This window comes from Electrona antarctica (genome assembly GCF_951216825.1).
Source record: "Electrona antarctica genome assembly, chromosome: 12".
Taxonomy (NCBI): domain Eukaryota; kingdom Metazoa; phylum Chordata; class Actinopteri; order Myctophiformes; family Myctophidae; genus Electrona; species Electrona antarctica.
This window is the reverse complement of record NC_136793.1, coordinates 39,459,288-39,483,545: the sequence shown is the minus strand read 5'-3', so window position 1 is coordinate 39,483,545 and position 24,258 is coordinate 39,459,288. Positions and strand designations below refer to the sequence as shown.

Below are 24,258 nucleotides of genomic sequence, written 5' to 3'. Positions count from 1 at the left end.
ACATATCCCATTAAGTTAACACAGAACTCAGTTTGCTGTAGAAACATCTATGTTCATGGTTCTATATTCCCAGGGTCCTGAGTTCCCAAGGGCCCAAATTTCCAGGGTTCCAAGTTCCTGTTTACTTTTTTAACCAAATAATAATTGTGACAGGCCTCAAAGTGCATGAACATGAATCAACAAGACAATATCTCCATCCATGCACACATTTTATGACTTGAAAAGACACAGGCAATTAATGGCTTCACAGGCAAGCTATTAATGGATGTAATTTCAGTTATAAAAACAAAATGTTAAACAACTGGCTTATATTAAACATAAATCTAAACCCCTATGGTAAATTCTGGTTAGAAGTTAGAACTACATGTAGCACTCTTCTGGAAACTAACCGAATAGCATACACAAATAATTGGAAGCAATTCATGTTTTAATTTCAATTCATGATCATTTATTTCCATTAAAAAGATACCATGCACAGCAGTACTCGTTTTGTACAGGATTTTAGTTCAGACAAACAGCATGCATTCAGTGTATTCTTTGAGCTCTCCCTTCAATAAAAAGGAGAACAGTAGAGTAGCCTGCAGTGGATCAGATGTATTGTCATAGAAACTATGGAATTACATTTTAGAAGGCACAGTACAGTATATTGTATAGATTTACCTAACTGTAATTATTGCTATGACCTTACATGACAGAACACAAGGCTTAGGCTCAGGTTAAAGCTTAATATACTTTGTCAAAAAACACTTTCAACAAGTATTCGGGAAATAGGAACATTAACGGAAAAACAAACCCCTTTCAGTTGAAACTAACAGTCACATGAAGAATTTAAATTAAGCTTTAGTCTCAGGACCCATTCATTGGTGTAGTTAGTAAGATTACATTCATTGGCTTGGCTGGGATTTTCACACATCATAAGGCTACAGAATTGTCATTGTCAAACATCCAAGTCTGTTCCTCTAATGACAAAGCTTCAACACACTTGTGGTACTTCACCTTACATAACACCACAAACACATTTATAATGCACAATTTTTATATTGGAAGATAGTTTATGATGATAGTTTATTGATTCTGTACTACTACTTCTACTCAAACTTGCATAAATATCTCATGTACTATGTGCGCTTAGAGTTGCATAAATATATAGTATAAAGATTGTGCTCAAAGGGATTAAGTTTACGTAGTGGACTGGAGATAGACACATGAATGAATGTCTCTTTTCATCTCCAAACAATAGTATCACATCTTACTCACTGCCAAAAATACAATACATAAAATAATAATTAGAGGGCTACTTTTATTTATTGCTGGTTGTATTTTTTTAAGCAAACTAGGCACATGTTTAAGGACTTAAAAGTACCAGTTACATCTGACTGAGGTAAATGAGAGAAAAGAGACATGTTTTGATTATCTAAACTTTTGAAAGTTTCAACCCGGAAAACAACAAATAACAAGATGGATGGATGATTATTATTGAGCGCCATGAAACTTTGATTAAAGTATCTGCACTTGTACCACGGCCAAACCTTAATATTTACTCAATTAATGAGGTATGTAATACAGTTATAGTTTATGGTCGGCACTTAAAATAGTTATAGTACCAAGGAATATCAAGCAATTTAAATAAACAATTAACTGCAAATATATTCTCAAAAAATACTACCGGAGATGCAGGCTACATTTGACTTAAGACATTGAGAACTTGCATACAATGCTGCAAGATGTTGGAAAAGCTATATCACTTATTGTATATGGTCAGGTCATCAGTAGGCACCACAGAATTTAAACAAAGCACAGTGTAGAGCAGCAGAAAAGGCAAATAATAATTCCATCTAATCCCTGTAACAAGTCTTTAAGAAAGTATAAATCACTGTTCATCTAGTACTGTATATTTCCAAAATGTTGACTATGTAATCAAGTAATTGCATTGTTCCAGTACCTTAGTGTCAAAACAGCTAGACTAATTATTTTTTGCTCGTCTAAACATGGGGCAGCAATTACTAATCAATAATTACATTTAGAGACATCTTCCAGCATTCTCAGAAGGACCAATTTGATTCAGACTCCCTACGGGAACCAAAAAAAAGTGCTTTATGCTCTGATTAAGTAAGACCTTCATAGTAACTTGTTTTCTAAGCATCAGTGACAGCAGTAGAGAAGCACACAAGACACTTGGTGCTTAAGGTGAACTCTCTTAAGTCTAATTCATACTCTGTAGTATAGGTGTTGCTTGCCACAGAGAACTGATTTTCAAGCTACCAACACGTTGCATCTGGTGCTTCTAGTGGCCAGTGGAGTACACATTTGGTTTCACTCTATCTAGCCCACTGGTTTTCAGCATTGGGTCCGGGGACTACCAGGTGCCCAAATGCACCGTTAAGGGTCTGTAACTCTGAGAGTGTACAAATTGTGTAAAACAATGTGTACACCGAGTTAAAATGAACACTGAGAATCATACAGTGCAGATTGAGGTCCCAAAGTAAAAAAAAAACAAAACAGACCTGTCTGAAGTGAGTGGTGCAACTGTTGGTACCCTAAACATAGGGACACAGGGACACAGCCAGGGACGGACAAATAAAAGCTGGGCATTGGAGTGGCTGCCTCCTATGGTTGCACCACTCAAAAAAAGGGGTTCCATCTGTACACACTCAGAGTTACAAACCTGTAAGAGCCCCTGGAGGGCCCCGGACCAGACGTTGAGAAACAGTACTCTGGCCCCATCTTGTTCCCCTAAGCTGGTTTGCCATCAGTGAGGGACAGCAGGATACTGGGCTTCTCTTCGATGACACGGACCAACAGGTTGTCTATGTACTCCTCCAGCTCCATGATCTTGGCGTTCTTTTTTGACAGCTCAGCCTGCTGCTTCACCACCAGGGTGATCAGCTCTTCCTGTGTAAGCTGTGTGTAAGGTCCCACTGAGTCTGGCACCTAAAGAGGACCAAAGGAAGGTTAGTCCATGGATTAATTTCCTTTTCAACAAGAACACATAGGTCTAGCGTAGAATGGCTTTTCAAACGTAAAATCTTTATCGAAGACTAATTTTTTCACTATGGCCCGACACCGATTGTGTAAATTATATAACTCTGTGTAATATGATTTTAGCCTTTATATGGTCATGCCACCATATATGACCATCTCCATATATGAACTGAAGATCATGACACTGACCTCGTCTAACCCTGGATAACCATACATGGAGAATACTGGATCATCACCTAGATCTGCATATATGGAGCCGGCCAGCAACTCTACATCTGACCTCAAACCCTTAGATCTCCATATATGGAGCTGACCTGTTCTGATATTCCATATGTTGATGGTACCCCACCCGTCCTTCCTGTTCTGACATTCCATATGTTGATCTGACCTCATCAAACCCTGTACACTCAAGAGACGCTCCATATATGGCCAGTACAGAATTCATTCCATATGTTGATCTGACCCCCCCATGTCAAAGGGACATGTGTGTGGTGTTTATATGTCGTCACGTGAAAACCGGTTCTGTGAATGGGGGGGATGCCATGCAGGCACCTGGCAGACACGTTTCACACCAGAGTGTGAAAAGACTTAATACCCCTCCAGACACACAGTAGCCTACACAGAGAGAATAGCTGTGTATTCTTCTGTCTGATACACTATCTGTCAGCCTTGAGTAGCGGCTAGGCGGCGGCCTATAGGCGATATAATTTAATAATTAACTTTGTCGGAGGGGAGGCATAAACGTAGCCATGTAAGGTTGCCTGCCTTTGCCTACAGTAAATCCACCCCTGATGCATAATAACAGACTTTTGTTGCAAGGAACTGTACCTTTATCTTCCCCACTGTGCTGTCGTGGATCTTTATTTCTCTCGCAGCAGGGGTGTTGATGGGCTGCAGACTCTCTACAGCGCTCAAGGGCTTCACAGGATGAGGTCTGGAAAGACATTATATACACACAACAGAATAAAAGAATGCTACAACTGAGCTTACTTGAAAGAACATAGCAAGATTATATAATATAGGAAACAACAAGGAGGATGAAACAAATGTCTACCAAAAGGACTACCTTCCCACAGTGTGCACCAGAATAATTTGAATAAAACACAAGTTGATCAACAGAGAGAAACCACAAGACTTCCAAAGCAGACCAACACACCATGTAAACCTCAGGACTTTGTTTGCCACCAAATACAATAAACAATACAAAAGCCATTCACAATTTAGATACTAAGTCAGTTGCATTTTTCATTATTGGCCTGTGCAATCTCACCTGCGTGGAGTTGAGCTCAGCCCACCTCCATTGCTATTTTGTGCACTGTGAGGCTGAAACTCAGAGGGTGAGACCCAGGCCCGCAAAAGTGTCTTTCCCCCAGGTAAACCTCCAGCCTGGGATGTAGGCTCTTCCCCATCCAGCTGGTAGGGCTCTGGGGTAGTCAGAGAGGGCATGGTTGAAGAGGAGTTCACAGTGAGAGGACCTGGTCCAAATGGATCCTCTCTACAATGCGTTTCCACCCTTTCTCCACCATAGAATTCATTCTGCATTCTAACATTGCCTTGATGTTGCCGTGTAAAAGATTGACTGGAAGTCGGGGCGTCTTTAGTTGTGATGCTTTGATTAGCCATTTCCTCTTTAGGAGTGTGGTTGTGTTGAATCCCTGTGTCTTTAACCAAGTGAGACTGGAACTGGTGTATTTTCTTTTTAGTCAGTGAATGCTGCCTTTGGAAAGTGGAGCTGTGTTGATTTGGGTCTACATCCTTTTCCACCTGGGCAGTGGTCCAGTCACTCCCATGAAATATAGAAAAAGGATCTGCAGGACTATCAGTTGTAAAAATTTGATCAAGATCTTCAGATGTCAGTCCCTGGTGTTCGAGCTTCTGCCGTTTGTCTCCGTCACAAATGAAAATATCATCTACACTGGGGTTTTGATCTAGCTGTTCCCATGGGTCTTTGGGAAGAAGGTCAGTGCTGGGGAATGGGTCAGACTGAGAAAATGTGTCACTGATTTTCTTGTCTGTGTCATTCACAGCTGGGTGGGATAACATTTGGGTGTTGGAAGTGTTGGAAGATGCCACTGGTGTCACATGATGATCTGGCTGCTTCACTGGTTCTTTGCCAACAACAACTTTTTGCCTGGGTTTGGCTGTAGGCGTTTCTCTGGTACTGATTATTGGCACTTCATTTTGGTCTTCCGCTGGCACTTGTTTATCCCCGCTTGTTTGGGTAGCTGGTCTTGGCACCTCTCTGGGCAGAACGTATTTGTTATCAGTCAATTTAGCTGGTGGATGGAGTGCCTTCTTTACCCCATCTTTGGTCATGACTGAACGAGCATCTCTGCTTGAAGTGTCCCTGGGAGACTCTGGGAGTGCAGACATATCAGGCCTCTCTACAGATGGTACAATGCCCAGGTTTTGTTTCTGGCTAGAGTCTACTACCTGTCTTGGTGTTGTTGTGGCTACTGGTTTTGGAGGAGCAGGGGCCGCTAACTTTTTCGTCGATATAGGTTTGGCCTCCTGAAGCTGTATGTGCTGATGGCTGACTGCAGACCTCTCTTGCATGGCCAGGGGTTTAGCCTCCTGAAGCTGAATGTGCTGATGGCTGACTGCAGACCTCTCTTGCATGGCCGGGGGTTTAGCCTCCTGAAGCTGAATGTGCTGATGGCTGACTGCAGACCTCTCCTGCATGGCCGGGGGTTTAGCCTCCTGAATCTTTATGTGCTGATGGCTGACTGCAGACCTCTCTTGCATGGCTGGCGGTTTGGCCTCCTGAATCTGTATGTGCTGATGGCTGACTGCAGACCTCTCTTGCATGGCTAGATAAAATGCACCATTTATGGCTGGCGGTTTAGCCTCCTGAATCTTTATGTGCTGATGGCTGACTGCAGACCTCTCTTGCATGGCTGGGGGTTTGGCCTCCTGAAGCTTTATGTGCTGATGGCTGACTGCAGACCTCTCTTCCATGGCTGGCGGTTTGGCCTCCTGAATCTGTATGTGCTGATGGCTGACTGCAGACCTATCAGGGAGTGCAGACATATCAGGCCTCTCTACAGATGGTACAATGCCCCGGTTTTGTTTCTGGCTAGAGTCTACTACCTGTCTTGGTGTTGTTGTGGCTACTGGTTTTGGAGGAGCAGGGGCCGCTAACTTTTTCGTCGATATAGGTTTGGCCTCCTGAAGCTGTATGTGCTGATGGCTGACTGCAGACCTCTCTTGCATGGCCGGGGGTTTAGCCTCCTGAAGCTGAATGTGCTGATGGCCGACTGCAGACCTCTCCTGCATGGCCGGGGGTTTAGCCTCCTGAATCTTTATGTGCTGATGGCTGACTGCAGACCGCTCTTGCATGGCTGGCGGTTTGGCCTCCTGAATCTTTATGTGCTGATGGCTGACTGCAGACCTCTCTTGCATGGCCGGGGGTTTAGCCTCCTGAATCTTTATGTGCTGATGGCTGACTGCAGACCTCTCTTCCATGGCTGGGGGTTTGGCCTCCTGAATCTTTATGTGCTGATGGCTGACTGCAGACCTCTCTTGCATGGCTGGCGGTTTGGCCTCCTGAATCTTTATGTGCTGATGGCTGACTGCAGACCTCTCTTGCATGGCTGGCGGTTTGGCCTCCTGAAGCTGAATGTGCTGATGGCTGACTGCAGACCTCTCCTGCATGGCCGGGGGTTTGGCCTCCTGAATCTTTATGTGCTGATGGCTGACTGCAGACCTCTCTTCCATGGCTGGCGGTTTGGCCTCCTGAATCTTTATGTGCTGATGGCTGACTGCAGGCCTCTCCTGCATGGCTGGCGGTTTGGCCTCCTGAATCTGTATGTGCTGATGGCTGACTGCAGGCCTCTCTTGCATGGCCAGGGGTTTAGCCTCCTGAATCTTTATGTGCTGATGTGTGCAGGGGTCATCAACACTCATCTCCTCACTATCCCTAGATTTCTGATTCACCTCTGCGATGATGTGATCCCATCTAGTAAAGCCATGTACTCCATGCCTCTTCTGCGGGAACAAGGTTTCGTAGTCCGGAAGTGGAAGCGATGGCATTTTTCCATTTTGTGATCCATCTTGCTCATCATAACCAGGGTTCTCAATCTCTCTAATAGGGATATGGTGAGCCCTTGAGGTACTCCTTGAAGGTGGCAGTGGCACCATCTGTGGGGCTATTCCAGAGTGGACACCATGTGCGGGTGGATGTAGGGCCTTTCGCTTCGTCTCAGACATTGTGGGGGAGGATCCTACAGATGATAGATACTCAATGCTGCTATGTGTGGATTCAGATGAGCTTTTTCTTGGTTTAGGGGGAGCCAGGGATGAATGGAGGTTGTGGAACAGAACAGGGGACACGGATGAGACACTAGAGAGGGTGGATTCAGACTCGGAGGTGGTTGGGGAAGGACACTGCTGACTATGAGATTGAGAGTCAGAGGGTTCGGGCTTCAGAGATTCAGCCAATCTGCCAAGGAGTGAAAACAAAAGCCTGAAGGTCAGTGTGACCATCAAATGGTCGCTAAATCTGCGAACCTGTCCACCCCCACCCTACAATCCATCATCTCTCAGGTATATGAGTAAACAACAGTATTTCATTCAATATCCAAATAAGCAAAAATCCACCCTAAAACTGAACACACTTTTAAATCAAATTTAAAACATTTTCTCAGAGCTAGAAATCAGAGTACTTCAGCAGTGATCTGTAACATCATTAAAAGAAAACAAACTGGAGACTGTGGATGAGCTTTATGTTGTGTTTACACTAGCTGCAACCAAGTCCTTCAATGGAAGCCAGTGATTTTTGCAGGACTCCAATGATAGCCTGGCGGGGCCAGACTCATAGCGAGGATTCACTGACGCTTCCTCATATGTGGAGGAAGTGTCAGTGAATCCTTGCTATGAGTCTGGCCCCGCCAGGCTACTCCAATGATGCAGTGAAGCAATCATATTTGTTTGTTTCACCTTTTTTCCACTCCCTTGTCTCTCTTCACAATTCCTGCTCTATTCTGTAAATTGAAGAGAAACCACTATGCGTTGTGAGCTTCTTGAATTTGTTTTGGGAAAAGCATTTTTGAAGCATTTAGAAAATTCTTTTCAGAATGGGCTCCACAGCCAATTAATTAACTTAATTTGGGAGTCCTTGAAATGAAAAGGTTTAAGAACTACTGATTTTAAAAAACCTTTTAAAATAGTTCAACTAGTCGATCTACATCGAGACATTGTGAGCTATTTGAACTATTTAAAAAAAGTTTTTTTTAAATAGTAAAAAATTGCAAATTAGTTTAGGGATAAAGGATAAGGGCGAAGATATAGCCGATAGTGTGGCTTGAGCAACACTTCAAAGGGTGACCGACACTGCGTTGCACTCTAGCTGGCCACTTTAATCACCACTAGATGCTAGTGTGAAAGTACCATTAAGACTATTTTTTCCCTTTCTTTTTTTTCACAAATCCTGATATGGAATAATAATTGCCATATAATGTGGCTACACTGCAAAAACCTTAGTGCCAATTTAACGGCAAAATGTCTATCTCATCTTCACAACAACAAATGTCGTGATGCTTCTCTCCTCTTGTGGTTGAGGCCATTTATAATGATTAATATAGAAACTCTAAGATCAAAGGAAGTACTACTGTGATGTCTGCTTTAGGGTGGATTTCCTATTAATTAAACATGAACTTGACCTGCCCACATCTTCATTTCAAAAGTTTACCATGAACACTGCAATTTATTTATGGAATAGCTAACAGAGCATAGTATTAAGAAACTAATACTATGAACAGAACAATGAAAACCAACTGTTTCCTGGTTTTACTGTACTAGTTGAGCCTGAAAGCAGTTTACATTTTTTTAAACATACAGGAGCTCTAATTAGTTTTTAACAAGTAACCCAGATATTCAACACCAGCCTTGGACTAAGCAAAACATTATGAAGCAAGCTGCACAAATATGTCAAAATAAAGGACTATAGTAACCTCCATGAAAGTAGCTAAATCAATTTGAAAATGTAAGACGTGAGTCACTCACCATTATAAGCCAGATATAAAAATGGACCAAAACAAATACCAAACAAATACCAAGCAGTCCAAAACAGTCACATGCTGGTTTGTAGCTTGCTCATGTCATTCTACAACCTGTTCCACACCATACCATCCATGCAAACAGATGACAGAGTGAGACACTCCCACACGCCAGCCCACAACAGAAACCAATCAACAGGCCAAGCAGGTCCGACAACCATTTGAGGTAAGATTCTAGTAGTAATCCAAGATCGTCACAGAGTTAAGTCAAGGTGAACAAAGAGGACAGAAAGTTACTGAATGTATGTGAAATTAGCCTATGTGCTCGTTTCACCTCAAGAGATTTGATTCAACAAGCAGAAATCTGGCATTATGAACGTTAATAAGTGCAACAATAATAGTAACTGAGGTAGGCTGATCACTGATCAGTGATCACAGAAACTTCAGGACACTGTGGAATCATGTCTTATGTTAACAACATCCTATCATAAAAGGACATTACTACATGCCAGAACCCAGAACCTTTCATAACCTGTAAGACCAGTGAAGTACTGTAACGTTTATTTTTGTTTACATTATAACCAGAGCCACACCTGGAGGAGTTACATCATGAAAACAAAAACTATATACAGTATATCATGCATAGTAAATATATATATATATCGTGACGTATTGTGAGCTTGTAGAAAAAAACTATTATGTGAATTCATTTTCAGTTCCGAGTTCCCTTAACCCATTTTGGGCGGGAAGCCCTTTTGGTGTTTTAAGCAGTATGTTATACTTTAGCTATTGAAAAATACCAGATCTACAAGCTCGTAGGTCTGCTATTTTTGAAAAATCGTGAAAATGTAGTGCAAATCTTTGAATATACCGGTATATTCTTTCAGAGCCAACGTTTTTAATTCAAATCGCTTTGCTTCTGGGGGGGTCACTGGAACAACATATTGTCAGATGGGGGTCGGCGGCCAATTACATATAATCTTAGGGATCCTTGAAATGAAAATGTTTGAGAACGACTGACATAGAAAGATGGGTTATTCAGAAAACTGTCAGGATTTAGAAGGCATTTGTAGAATCGAGCTCAGGACTAAATGGCTTAACCCAGGGTAACTATAACCTGATGAGCAAGGCCAAAGTTAGGTTATGTGAAATATGTTACATGAGCAAGGTACGGTTAACTTGGTTCTTGTTTAGTAATGAAAAGAGCCATTAGGCTGCAGTGTATAGTATATTTGAATATGTTGTTCACTAGTTATGGAACATAAATGTAAATCAGTAGTGATTGTCAGTGTGGTGTCACAAGATTATAAAAGGTTTTTAATGCTCCATCTGCATATACTGTATTATAGGTGAAGATTTAAAAATATTTTCAAAACATAAAAATGAAATTCTCAAAAATAGTTGATCCACAAGTTCACAATCTCTGTCTTGGCTGTCTTTAAAGTCAAATGCATTGTATGTGTGCACTGTGCAAACACACTTTGTTAAATAAAAGTCCCAGGGTATTGTGATTCAATTACACATACCCTAGCATCTCTATACTGGGGTGAACATTTGGCAAAAATAATGATCAGCTATTTGGCAAAATAAATAGCTGATCTACAAGCTCACAACTCATTATAGCATGAGCGTGAGTTTGTAGATCGGCCATTTTCAGCAAAGATATTTGGTGTCAAGGGAAAAAGGAGCGGGACCCCTGGGGGATCTCCGGTCAACTATAGGGTTTTTAAGTGGTTTTGTAGCACTCTAAGTAGAAAACAGCACCCCCACAGTCAACATCTGGACATTACCCAAATGGTAAAAAAGCAATTATGGAGCTGTGTATTAAGGGGATGCTTTTATAATTAGCTTAGTTCAAAAAAGTAAAGAAGGAATAGAGAACCGTACCTGGGCTTGACCGCAGACACTTTCGTTGCACGGTTGAGGAAAACCATAGCAGAAGGGGTTTGTGGGTTGCGGACAGGTTTTGGCTGATCCGATGGTGGTCCATCAAAGGGGTTCAGAGGGTCTGGGGTGAGGGGGATCTCCTCAAAGGGGTTAGTGGAGTGGTGTGAGGTCTGGATGTCCAAATCTCGAGTAAGAATTCGGGGAGCAGGTTTAGGTGCCTCCTCTTGAGTGACGCTCGGTTGCTGCACCTCCTCCTTCTTTCTGATCATACCAAACAAAGACGAGAGCCTCTCGCTCATAGAGGCCTCTTCCTGACGCTTCTTCTCCTCTGCTCTGTGCGCCTCCTCCTGCTGCCTCCTCCACTGCTCTTCAAGCCTCTGACTCTCTGTTGCCTCCAACCTCTTGCATTCTTCTTCTTCTTCTTGTTGCTGTTGTTGTTTTCTCCTCCTCTCTTCCTCTTCTTCCTTCAACTTCTTCCTCCTCGCCTCATCCTCCATGAAGCATCTACGTCTCTCCTGCTCTTCCTGGTATTTGCGCTCCTCTTCCTCCTGCAGACTCATCATGGCCTCTGCCCTGGATCTCTCGTCCTCCTCCAGCCTCTTGGCCTCTGCCCTGCGTCTCTCTTCTGCCTGCCTCCTTCTCGCGTTCTCCTCCTCCTCCTCCTGATGGCGCCGTTGCTCCAGTGCAGCTCTGCCTGCAGCCTCATCTGGCTGGTAGGCGGGGATAGAGAGGGCCTTGAGTGAGTCTGCAGAGACGTCTGAGCCGTGCCTGCGGCTGCGTACGTCCTCCACAGAGCCCTGGCCCGAGCTGTTCAGGCTAAGGGTGGACCCGCTCTGGGGCTCAGCTTCCTCTGCATACACATGGCTGCCATTGATGCACAGGTTGTTGTCATTGGAGCCGTGTTTGGACCGACCCAGGAAAGAGAACGGGCCTTTGCTGTCTTTGCTGTCTGTGCTGCCTCCGCGCTTGTGGCCTAGGAATTTGAATTTCTTTTTAACTGTGGGATAGAGAAGACAGTGAAATATGATGTTATTGTTTACACATCAAACACCATTGCATAACCTTGCATAGTTCAAGCAGAGCAGGAAGAAACACGGGATAGTTACCTTCTGGAGAGTCCATGTTGAGGCCTGAGGAACGGCTTCCACTCAGAGAGTTCTTCTCAGGGAGAGTACCCAGAGTCGACATGGACTGTGAGATGTTGCGTTGTAGGTTTGATTTGGGAACAAAGAGGGTTTTCAGTTTAGATTTCTTCTTGACCGCTGGAGACTGATTGAGTGACTGGGCGTCAGGTTCTCCCTCGCTGTCTGTGAGGACTTGGCTGACAGAGGGAACGATGGCAGAGGCAGAGTCTGAGAAGCCATCCTTTTTCTTCCCTCTGACTTTGTCCTTCAGCTTGGAGATGCGAGAGCGAGGCTTGTCCTGCATGGAAAGGTCAAACATGCTAGCTGACATGTTGTTCCTCATAAACTGGATGTCTAGTAGGACCTCGCCTCGCGCCTTGTCCTCCTTGCCCGTCTTGTCCACCAGCTTGTACCAGCTATAAAATGACAAAGGCAAAGAGAGAGAACATGATGTTGAAGATAATCATAAGATTATAAAATCTCAAATCAGTACTAATGGGTCTTTGATTTATGAATAAGCAAACAATACAAACAGCATGCATACATACATATATCAGTAATGTGTTTTATATTTGTTGATTTTTTTGAATGCCATGTTGATGAATTGAATACATAGGACCACAATGGGAACAAGTTCCCATAACTTTGTGTCATCCTTTTAGCTCAAATATTACCTTGTGCCGTTTACATTTCTGTCTAAATAAATATTCAATCAAAACCATTTTTTATTTGAGTGAAAACACAATAGGTTATTGGGAATTCCATATCCTATCATAACTTACTATAATTGCAGTTTACTATGTACAGTACACATAAATACTAAATAGGCAATAATAGCAAACTTTTGCCTTTTGCCTCTTTGTGTTTGTGCGCGTGCATGTGTGTGTGTGTGTGTGTGTGTGTGTGAAAAACATGCAGCAAAATTCTGAGTGCTTTAACTCTGCATGTTACACCCTCATGGGATTTTTGTGTGCAGGCCTTTCTAGTGCCCACTGGGAGAATCAACCTAAAAAAAGGGGTCACAATTAGAGCTTTGTTAAATGCTCCACCCTCTTATCCTCCCTGTCAAGCACAATCAGTACTGTGCAGGAGAAAAGTAGGAGCATACTGTACTTCAGAGCCCTTGTCATAAGTACAACAAAACAAGCAATTAGCGCATGTGCGCACGCACGCACACATACACCCACAGCTTGTGATTAAAGCCTTGCTATTATTAGTTGTTGTGGTACTGTGGGTGTGTCCCATTTAGCAAGCCTTCCGTTTTGTGAACTCTTTTGTTCCCCAAACATGATTCAGCAGCCTTCTACCTGATAGGCAGAAAGTAAAGGTCTTTGTGTGGATTCCTCTTTGATGACATCATAGGAGGACCACACTGTACTCGAACAGAGGGCACAAAGACAGATTGGAACAATTTGTAAGAGTGGTAATAATCTGGTAGGTGCTCTGGGTTGGGTATATTTTGACAGTGGATGAAGACACACTAGGATGCAGTGTTCTTTGCCTGGCACTGATCAGACACTGTTGCGTGTGGTTCATGTGGAGGTCATTGCTGACAGCATTCATTTTAGTGTCATCATGAGACAAAAATCCAGACGGAATCTGCAGGGGAAAACAGCCAGGAAACATGCATGGGAGTAAACCAACATTCCAAGAACCCTTGTAGACATGCAAGGAGGCCGTTTAAGAGATGTAATGAAAGCCGGGCTGAGCCTAATTCAAACATTCTTCATCTCCCACCCAAAGTAAAGCTTGCCAAGTCAAACAGCAACTACTGGCTTAGGTTAACTGAGACAGCAGACAGATTATGTGCTAGGCCTTCACAACCACAAATCAAGAACTTGTCTGTCCCTTTTCAAATTTTGCTATCTTATCTAGAGAATGTTTTGGATGCAAAATCGTGTATTGTGAAAGGAAAATAAAAGAGTTAACAGTGGTGGACATAGCAGTTAGCCTCTGCTGTGTTTGCAGCGGTAGTAGACAATTGTCATTTGTGGATCCTGCTGAACTGGTTCTATCAGCAAAGGAAAGTGGTAAAAGCACTTCCCCTTGAAACATAATGATTAACATGAGAGGCTCCGTTCTGTAATATGGACAATGAAGTCACAAACCACACTAAAGTCAATATTACATATTTTCCTCCTTAATATTGTATCAATGCATGACGACACTGTTTTTTACATAGGGGGTGGCAGGGGCTATGGGGTAGAGTAGCCGCCTGGGATTGGAAGGTTCCCCGAGTTTGATCCCGGGCTTCCCCAGAGTTAGTGTCGAAGTGTCCTTGAGCAAGACGCTGAACCGACGATTGCTCCCGTTTCTTTCCTCCTTCCATTACTAAACACTTTTGTTCGATCACGTAGTTGTAGGCATGTAATGATTCACTCAACTCACGATACGATTCGTATCACGATATGACGTTCACGATATATAATTGATCCCCCCCCCCCCCCCCCCCCCCCCCCCCGAGCCTTTTTCACATTTTGTATTTAACTACACATTGCAAAAGTAGCATTACTTTTGACAGTGCAGAAACATAATTGCCTTCCTTGATGTATTAATGAGCAACGACCATCACCTGGGCACAGTCACAGACAGCTCCCCTCTACAGTGCTCTACTACTGAAAGTGACTCAGGCCTCTTTTAGACAGCGACCATCTCCAGATAAAACGGCAAAGTCCTGTTGCGTTCTCATTTTTTATTGACCCTTTACACGAGAACGCACACTTTATGGAAACGCTATAATATCGCTAGGTGGCGGTAACGGGCTGCCAAATAGACCAGTCACCCACGTTACGTACAAGAAGAAGAGCCAGCTCCCCCTTCACGCAACCCTATCGAGGTTTTGCTATTCAACAATAATGTTACATTATAGCTGAATATTGGATGTTAAAAAAAAGATTTTTAATAATATTGATCTGTGACCATTTAGTCTCTCTAGAAACTAAAGAGACACGACAGTAAACAATACCGTATATTTCTCCATTTCCATTGGGAAATGTGTTGGAGAATAGTTAGTATAGAAAATAATAGAACATTACTTACAAATCTATAACAAATCAGAACACAACGTGGTTGTGGCCGTCGCTCGCTGTCTGCTTTCTATAAGGCAGCGAGGTGACAGACAGGCTGACAGACAGCCCAGAGCATGCAGGCAGAGCGTGCCATGGGATGGTTATATATTTTATAATACATTAGGCTACATAAACGCTGCTGCCGCGGCTGCCACCTATCACAATTAAGGCATTTTATTTACATCATGGTTTTACATTCACCATCGCTGATGAGCAGCGCTTTGTAGGCGAGGAGGGAGGCTTGTTCAGGAACTCCATTATATCATAATTATATGGCTCTGCATCAATGAATATATGCGCTGCGAGCCAACGTGAGCCATGATGTCATACGTTTTGCGGATTCACAGTTTTGCCTGTTTACACGGAGAAGGGATAAAACGGCGTTCTCAAAGATTTCCACTCTGGGAGGTGGTTTCACTTTGTTGCGTTTTCACCTCCTGAAAACACCCTTCTCGTCTAAACGGACCCCAGGAAAACTTTATTTTGCCGTTTCTTATGAACACCGTTCTCGTGTAAAAACCACCTCAGTCTCATTTCTTGAATATGATGGAATATGATTAAAGCTCACATTTCACATCACACACACCATAATTCACTAGCCCTTTTTTTTTTTTTTTTTTTTTTTTAATCGATTCATATCGTCGGGATTAATATCGATATATCGTTACATGCCTACGTAGTTGATTGCGTAAAGTCTGTCTGTCAAAATGATCATCCAGTAACTTTACAATGTCAAGTCTAAATAAAAAATATTAACCACAAAATTGAGTTAAAACAATCTTAGTTCATCCCGTTTTTCTTAATGTCCATGAAAAAAGTAGTGAGTGTAAGTGAGTGAGGCATTGCTATAGAGGTAAATTAGTCTGAAACTACTCTATAGCATTTCAATATAGTAAGTAATATTCAGCATTTGGATAATTTTCAAATCAACGAGAAAGGAATGTGTAACCCATAAGGTCAACATGGTCAACATGGTGAAAGATATTGTGCTCATATAGAATAGGACTTAAATAACCGATTCTCAACCCACTGGTTTTCTATCATTTACAACTAATTTACATTTTCTCATGAAGCAGAGTTGCCGGATGTGCAAGTGAAGGCACTTGAAGCCACACACACTGATGATGCGCAGGAATGAGAGACTGGGGAGGCACGAGCGGAGGGGAACTTTCGGTTACATTAATTTTCTGCCGATTCAGGTGGTGAAGGGAGGAGGGGGGCCGTGAGACACATTGACACCTGAAAGTCATGCGACTCCCATATAGGAAATTAATTGAAATGGACACATCCCTCCACCTCCCCCCGCAATTTTGAGACGTTGCCGCACGCAAATGCGGCCCCAAAGGCAGGAGAGATGCAACAAGTGGCGTGTCTGGGGACACCAGGACAGATGCCGCATGCACAGTTGACACCTGGAAGAGCGAGACGGAGGAGACGCGACTAGCCCATCTGCAAACCAGCGAGCAAGCACGCACAGATGTTGAGCGGAAGAGCAGCACCGGGGAGACGCAAGTTGTGCGTTTGGAGGCCAACGCACTGCCGCACGTTAATAGTATTGTGGTGTGGTGTAGGCCTACTGGTGACAGGAGAGGTACCACACTTTGTACTCCAACAACGGGTACAGCAAATGTACACCAGTTGACAACAGGTACAACAGGCATAATCATTTCATAACCGGGGGGGCATGCATTCCAAACTTGCATCACGTAAATGACACAAATCACGATGTGTTCATGATTTGAAGCATTTTGTTCAAAACGGAGCACTCCTCCAGACTTTGGAAGCCAATCTTAGCCAATCAGGATTCAGGATGTAGTATGAAAAATTGGAAGGAACCGTTTTGTTTAATGGTTATAGAGACTGTTTGCCGATTTGCATGATGTTTGGACAAAATCTGTAGAAAAAATGTGTTTTGCAAAAATCGGCCTCCTGGTGGTGCTATAACAGGTCCATGCAAAAAGAAATAGGGGCAGAGGTTCATCTGGGGCATCCAGTGAGAATGTGTGCAGTCTGCGACCAACCCAACAGTGCCAGAGATTAGCTGTTTACAGACGGACGGGCAGACACGCAGACAGGGTGCAAAACATACTCTCTCCCCATGCCTTCCGCCTGGTGGAGACAATAAGATTGTTTTATGCAACACAATTGAATACATTATGTAGTAAGTGGAGCCCCTACTTTGTTTCTCTCAGCTAAGGGGTCCTTAACCTGTCATCCATTAGATACAGCTGGTTCTCTAAAAACTCAAAAAAAAACTACCCTTTATTACAAAAAAGAACACCTGCCTAAATATAGTATGGGGGTGGGGGCAGGAATTATTCTTTAAATTGAAATAACTCATGAGCGAGCACTTCATGAATCACACTACATGACAACTATTCTATGACAAACTGAAATATGTGTGGTGGTATAACCTAATTTCATTGTGAATATTCCCAGCTGCATTGTGTTAGTAGGACAAAGGGCCTCCCTTGTAGCAGGAAAGCCTAGTCTTCAGTGTCAGACCCTGTATCAGAACAACAGTGAAAAATGGTAGTAATTCAACACCACCTGCTTCCAGGGGGGAAAGGCAACATCCAATACCCTTCCTGTATGTGCGGCCTAGAGTAGTCGGAAGGAGTAGGCTATGCCAACAGCAAGGTGAGTGAAGGAGAATGACTAAGGAATGGTAAGTGCAAGGAATGAACCTAAGGAATGTCATAAAAACCTGAACAACCTTACTGAGTAAACACTAGATAAGATTACAGATACCAGAGTACAATAAACATGTGTGGTAGTTCTAGGTCTGAAGAAAGGCTGCCCTTGGATGAGCAACACAGAGAACACACTGCCTGAGGTTATGATAAAACTATCACTAGCTCATTCAACTTTATCCTGAGGGATATCAGTAACAACTTACTTTACAATGAATAGCCTATGGTACAACCCAAGAAGAACTCAATGCAACTCATCTACTCAGGTACTTGCTGTAACAGCAAGAATGTATATGGTGTTTGTGTTTAAAATGAATTTGTTATATACTCAGGCACTGATATTTTACAATAGGTAACATGATGTAAACTGATTTCTTTTGCCAGGTGAAACCTGGCTTATGATCGCTGCTGTTGGCTATGAGGACCTTATGAGTCCTTTTGCAGAACCTAGTCATGTTTGGCTGGCCGAGTCTGACCCCATACTCCGAAACGCTGCCTAAGCCAATGGGAGTCTGACCCCATACTCTGAAACGCCATGGGGAAGTCTCAACCAAGCCCCCAGACTTCCATTGAAGTGAATAGAGGGGGCGGGCCTGTCGCTCCTCATCCACTCTCTAGATATATTATAACTCTATTGTCTCAAGGGGGCACGGTGGCACAGTCGGTAGTGCTGTTGCCTCACAGCTAGAAGGTCCTGGGCTCGATACCCGCTGGGGTAGGTACCCTAAAAAAACATGCAGTAATCCTGGTCTCTAAGAGGGTGTTTACACAGAGACGATCCGCAGTCAAACCACATAACATACGCCGGGACAACGCTCCACACATCCCAAACTCTTCTCCCTTCTGGCTCCAAAACCATGGAATGCACTTCCCATCACAGTCAGAACTGCAGCCTCACTCCCAATCTTCCGCCGTAGTCTGAAAACCCACCTCTTCAGACTCCACCATGGCCCGTAGCACTTGCCCTAGCCTAGCCCCTTAGATAGCACATTATGTAGACTTAGATAGTATTTTAAACAGACTTATAGCTTGTTACATAGACAGCTCTAGAATTGCATTTTATGTAGTCATAGCACTTTATAGTACACATGTATAATATATTATATAGTATAGTATGTATAGTTTACATAGATACTCCACTGTTACGTTCTTAGTTTACGCATGATTCATGATAACTACTTTTTATATATGTGATGTATGCCATGCTTTTGTTATTGCTTAATGTAAATCACTCTGGATTAAGAGCGTCTGCTAAATGCCTAAATTGTAATAACTTTATCGTTTTGCCCTTTCATCTACACACTGCCGACCAAAACGTTGAATGAATCCGTTCATTTTTTAAACCGGGTCCCAGAGTGGATAAATATGAAACCGTTACTTTTGCGCCACTGTGTGGACGTCCGAATCCGCATATTTCCTGAACCGATGACGCAAGAGCCCACATGTGTTTTAAGACGCATGCGCGACCCCCGAACAATAATAAACAAAGATGGCAGCACCCAGCGTTGCATTTGTCCTGCAGAAAATAGTTAGGGCTTTTACAGCAAAATGTACTGCTCCTACACACCACCACCGTTGGCAACAAGTGGACATGGGAATAGCATTCTCCTGTCTGTTTTTGTTTACATCGGAGCGGTTGCAGTGTTGCCAGATTGTGTGAGAGAAATAAGCAACCAGGTCTATGAAAACAACCCCAAAAGCGACCAGCTTATTTGAGAATAGCAGTTCTACAAGTTTGCTTCGTGATGCGACGCGTTGTGAGCTTGTTGATCTGATATTTAAAAATATATATCATGGAAAACAAAGTGACAAATGTGGAATATTTTTTAAACAGAACAACAAACGAATTTCTGATTGACCAGATGACAATAAATATATTTTTTTATTATCTCTTTTCTGTGTTATATTTTTTAATTAGAATACTTTTGTTGTATTTTTATATAGTCCAATCATGTATTTAGGAAAATCTATACAATCATGTCCTAAATGTTTTATTGTAGTCTATCTTGTTAGCCTGGCTAATAAGCCAGACTCAAATCACACTGTCGTGTGGTATTTGAGTCTGGAGATGCTGTGTATGGATCTTGTTTCCCGGGGGGGCGGGTTCAAACATTTTCTCTTTGACGCAATTGGTCAGAGCTACTGTCAGTCAAAGGTCTCAAGCATTGAACGTCAGTGTACCAAAGCCTGCCCATATTGCATACCGTGTCCCGATTGGCCACACCAGTTCTCTGGTGTAGGAAATGGGCGTACAATTGAGCCTCTCCAGACCGTAATCCACCGGCAGGCAATTTTCTTTTTGCCAACGGCTGATTCGGTCTGGCTTATTAGCCAGGCTACTATCTTGTAGCCTCTATAGGTAGCACATTGGGCTACTTGCCTCATCCAGGCACTTTTCTGTATTTTTGTATGTTTCATTATTTAGTTTTTATAATGTGCTAAATAAAATAAAATAAAATCATAGGAAAAAAAGACCAAATAATCAACTACACTTAACAAGCCAAAAAAGAAGCCCAACGTCGCTTATAATAAACAGACATGGCAACACTGGCATCATGTCTACTTCTCTCTTTTTGGGGCTTTGTGCCAGCTAGTGCTACAGCACCACCTACAGTCTGGCCATATATACTACAGGCGCATTCAGGGCCTTGTGCCGTTTTGGTTGTTGTAGTGTAGACAGATTTTTAATTGATTCGATTAAGTGTATACGGTAAACGTTGACACCGACTCAGTGATATCTTTTGAAACGTCTCTGTGTAAACGGGGTCTAAACTACCTCCCCCTGGCCAGCCTGATGGAGGGGAAAGGAACGGGTTGGAATAACGTGTTCCTTCCACACGCTACGTACGGCCGGGGAAACTCCCCCACGTCAGGTGAAAAGAAGCAGCTTGAACTCCTCGTGCATAGAAGGAAGCATGAGGTCAGTCCACTGCCCCCCCAGGTTGGCAGAGGACGTGTACCGCCCAGGATTAGATTAGATATTAGATAATTGACACTGGGTGAAAAAATGGGTTGCAAAATTGTGGGATAAAATTAAGATAAAAAAAAACTCTGGTCTCAACCCAGAGTCTGTAACGCCGCAGAAAAGGGGGACAGATGCACAACGGAGAACGCTTGTTTCACCTGGCTGACTGTTAATGATACGTGTGTCATTCTCGTTTGTTTTTTTCACTGTGGTGTCAAACTAGGGCTGGCCTGGCTGGGCGTTATTACTTCAAATCAATATCATGATTATTTATTTTTGTTTGTTTGTTTTTGGTTAATTGCCCAACTCGACGTCAAACATAAGAAGCCATTGTGGGAAGGGTTTAAAAGTAGCTCAACTCCCCACATTAACGACTGCTTCATTCTTTTCAGATGTCAGTCAGTGAGAAAACTCCCCACATTACATAAGAGTCTACACACCCATGCTACAGTACGTCATTGAAGTGTCATGTCCATGTCCATGACACTACACCACCTCATCTAAGTGGATGACCTTCTGAGTCCTGAGTCATGAAACAAACTTGGGTGTGTGAGCTTACTGAAAACACTGTAGCAACTAGAGAAACAAATGGGTGACACGCATCATGTCAGCTCTGTGGGAAAAAGATCTGACAAACTTATATAACCCATCCAACCTAGCAATGGTCGAGATGGATTCACACTGCCTTATTAAGTGGAATTCCAGTGGAAGGAATGGAAAGGTAATGCTATGAGCAATGGAGGTCTACTATAGCAAACAGAGAAGCAGAGGAGGAGGAAGTGACCCAAAGTATTCCGATTGTTTTCCAACCAGGACCATAGTATCTGTTTTTTCCCTATCAAGAGAGATAAGGTACATGTGAGAGATAAGGTTAGCGGGAGCGAGGGACTTGTGGCCCAGGACCATATGATTTAGGGTTTAGGCCGTCTTTATTTTGTAGCCCGTTTCATGTGATAAAATATAAATACTGTGGATATGTGTATTTACTATTTTGTAAATTGTTTAGTGTGGTTTCAACAGCCTTGATTTTCAGTCAACTTGGAGACTAAATTCTAATAACTACTTTTCTTAGTCATACGTTTCTTTGAAAATACATCTCAAAGCATCTTAGCTACGAATACTAACTCTAAAATAGAGTGATTTGTAATAACGTGAAAAAAGTGGAAGGACATTACTCTATTGGAAATAGTTAATGTGTTGTAATCTTTGTAGCTGCCATCAATGAGAAGCCTCAAGTTATTACGTACATGTCTGCTTTCCACACATCTATAGTATTGTGCTTGTCAAATTAATTGCAATAGTATGTTACAATCTCTGTGAACTGCAGAAAAAGAACATTGTTTTTACTTTAAGTTTCCAAATCAGAACGTCCCAAGAACTGACTCTTAAAATCAAAAGCCTTTCTTTTGCATAGTACTGTATATTTGTATGTCACCAAATGTTGTTAATGAAAAAAAACAAAACAATATAAACAAGCCAGCCATTGTGCTTTTCTGGGAATTTTAATCATCTTAGCAGATGTTGTGTCCTGACCTGTGCTGTAATAAAATATTCTGCCAGTAGATAACTGACACTTTACTGAGGCAAAGGGGAATATGCATTAATTATAATAAAGTAATACTAGACTACTTCATGCAAGAAGCAATATCCAACCTACAGCAAGAAACAAGAGCTAGGTTAAATAAACTACAAAAAGACCGGTCTAAATGTTCCTGTTATTTCAATTTGATATGTTGAGCAATTAAACAAGTAGAAAAAATAACTTTTTAGTAAACACATTTTAAAAGGTGTGTATCACTTGGCAAGAAATATGCAAACGATATCTACTGGCCACAGGCTTATTTATACTCAGATTCACGAACCACTTTGTTTTTCCTTTTCTTCCAAGCAATCACAATTTAGTCTGGCTAGCCTATATACAACACCAAATGACAGTTGGTCATTTGACACAGAGGTGCCATTTTGATCGCTGTAATGAGTGGTATTAATGTTCCACCCTGGGTACAAGTCCAGCCACAGCCTTCAGACAAAACAACAATAGAGCTAGTTTGACAACCACTGCTGGATTATGTTTCTCACACCTCTACTTCTCTGTCAGATCCCACTCTCAACCAAGGAGGTCAAGGGGAGAGAAAGGTTCGAGCCTGAGGGATCAGATTCTTTGTTTCTTCAAACATGTAGGCGCTATGATGGAAAGGTAAAAATGAGAGATGACGAATACTGTACCCCCTCCAAAAAAAAGGGGGAAAAAGCTGTATTTGTATAATAATTACAAGTGTTTAAAAAAAAGAATTATAAGTAATGAATTGGAAAGTATAGCAGTAAGCAGTTTGGAACTTTCTTAACCAACTGAAAGTTGAAATATATCTAGGTATGGTTTACACTTTTATTCTACTGGAACTGTTCCAGTACAAGCAACGTAAACAAAACATTACAAACACATTTACAAAACAAACATTACGTGTTGTTACTAGTGTTAGTCCTTTCCTTGAATTTACTAACACTATAAGGAAAACATGTCTCGGTTAAGTTTGCATGTTGGTGCTGGGACTACCAACGTTTTACATCAGGTAGCCTATTGTGAGAAGAGTACTACTCACTCTGTCTTTTTGCGAGATTTGTTGTCGTGAAGATCCAGTAAATTTATTACAGCTTGTCCCAGGAACTTGTCAAGCCCCACATGGGCACGATGCATCACAATGATATTAAGTGTGCATCGCTCAGCATTGTTTTGGTGGAATAATGGAAGTTCGAAATTCGCCTCTTCTTTCCATACTGGCGCGACGGACTTTTCAGCAACAGAGGTAGAAAACTTGTCTTTGGCCAGTTGGAATATGGCATAGGCATCGTTGGTTCCATTCTTCCCCTTGATACGCAGATTCCTAGCTTGGTGCACCGTTACCTGTACACTGGTCGGAAACCATTGTTGGCTTTGGTCGGACAAAGACATTGTCAAAGCTAATTAAGCTTTGACAAATATTACTACTCCGACTAGCTGGCGCCTGGCTCGGATGGTGTGTCCTTAAACCTTCTTCTTGACGTTTATCTTCAAGCTTCAACACGTCTGTGGAGGTTGTAACGTTACCTAGGCTAGCTTGTTTCAGACCAGGAAGCGGCCGTGTTTTGTTACTACAACAACTGCTCAGGAGTCAGGATGCTCCTCCCTCATCCTCTCTCATAACACTATCCCTGAAACAAACAAACACACCCTCAACAACTGACAACCTTACTACTAACTAACCAGTGTAGCGGAATCAATATATAATTACGGCAAAACGCCATTTTGACATATCATCATACAAAACGCTGTTTATTTTTCTATTTTCCAACCCCACTGTGTAGAAATGAGGAACAATTTACTTCCCCAACATCATTCCCGCCCCATGCTCTACATCTGATGCGATTGGCTAACATTCCTGGCAATAACTTGACGTCCACCCACGATTGGATAGCGGTTGTATGGTGTTGCACAATCATGGCCCGTTAACCTTCCACTGTTCCACATCAATCACAGATGGAGAACAGTGTCCACTGTCCAGCACC

The 24,258-nt window shown here is 42.5% G+C and overlaps 1 protein-coding gene across 1 annotated transcript; it reads right to left on the bottom strand.

Moving 5' to 3' along the window:
- Positions 1 to 425: 425 nt before the first annotated feature.
- Positions 426 to 24,069, bottom strand: rab11fip1a (RAB11 family interacting protein 1 (class I) a). The gene is made up of 6 exons (XM_079516779.1): positions 23,316 to 24,069; positions 11,972 to 12,405; positions 10,866 to 11,862; positions 4,253 to 7,423; positions 3,811 to 3,916; positions 426 to 2,931 (listed from the first exon to the last, which is right to left on the bottom strand). Exons 1-6 carry the CDS (start codon positions 23,663 to 23,665, stop codon positions 2,734 to 2,736), a joined length of 5,256 nt encoding a protein of 1,751 aa, XP_079372905.1. The 5' UTR covers positions 23,666 to 24,069; the 3' UTR covers positions 426 to 2,733.
- Positions 24,070 to 24,258: the final 189 nt, after the last annotated feature.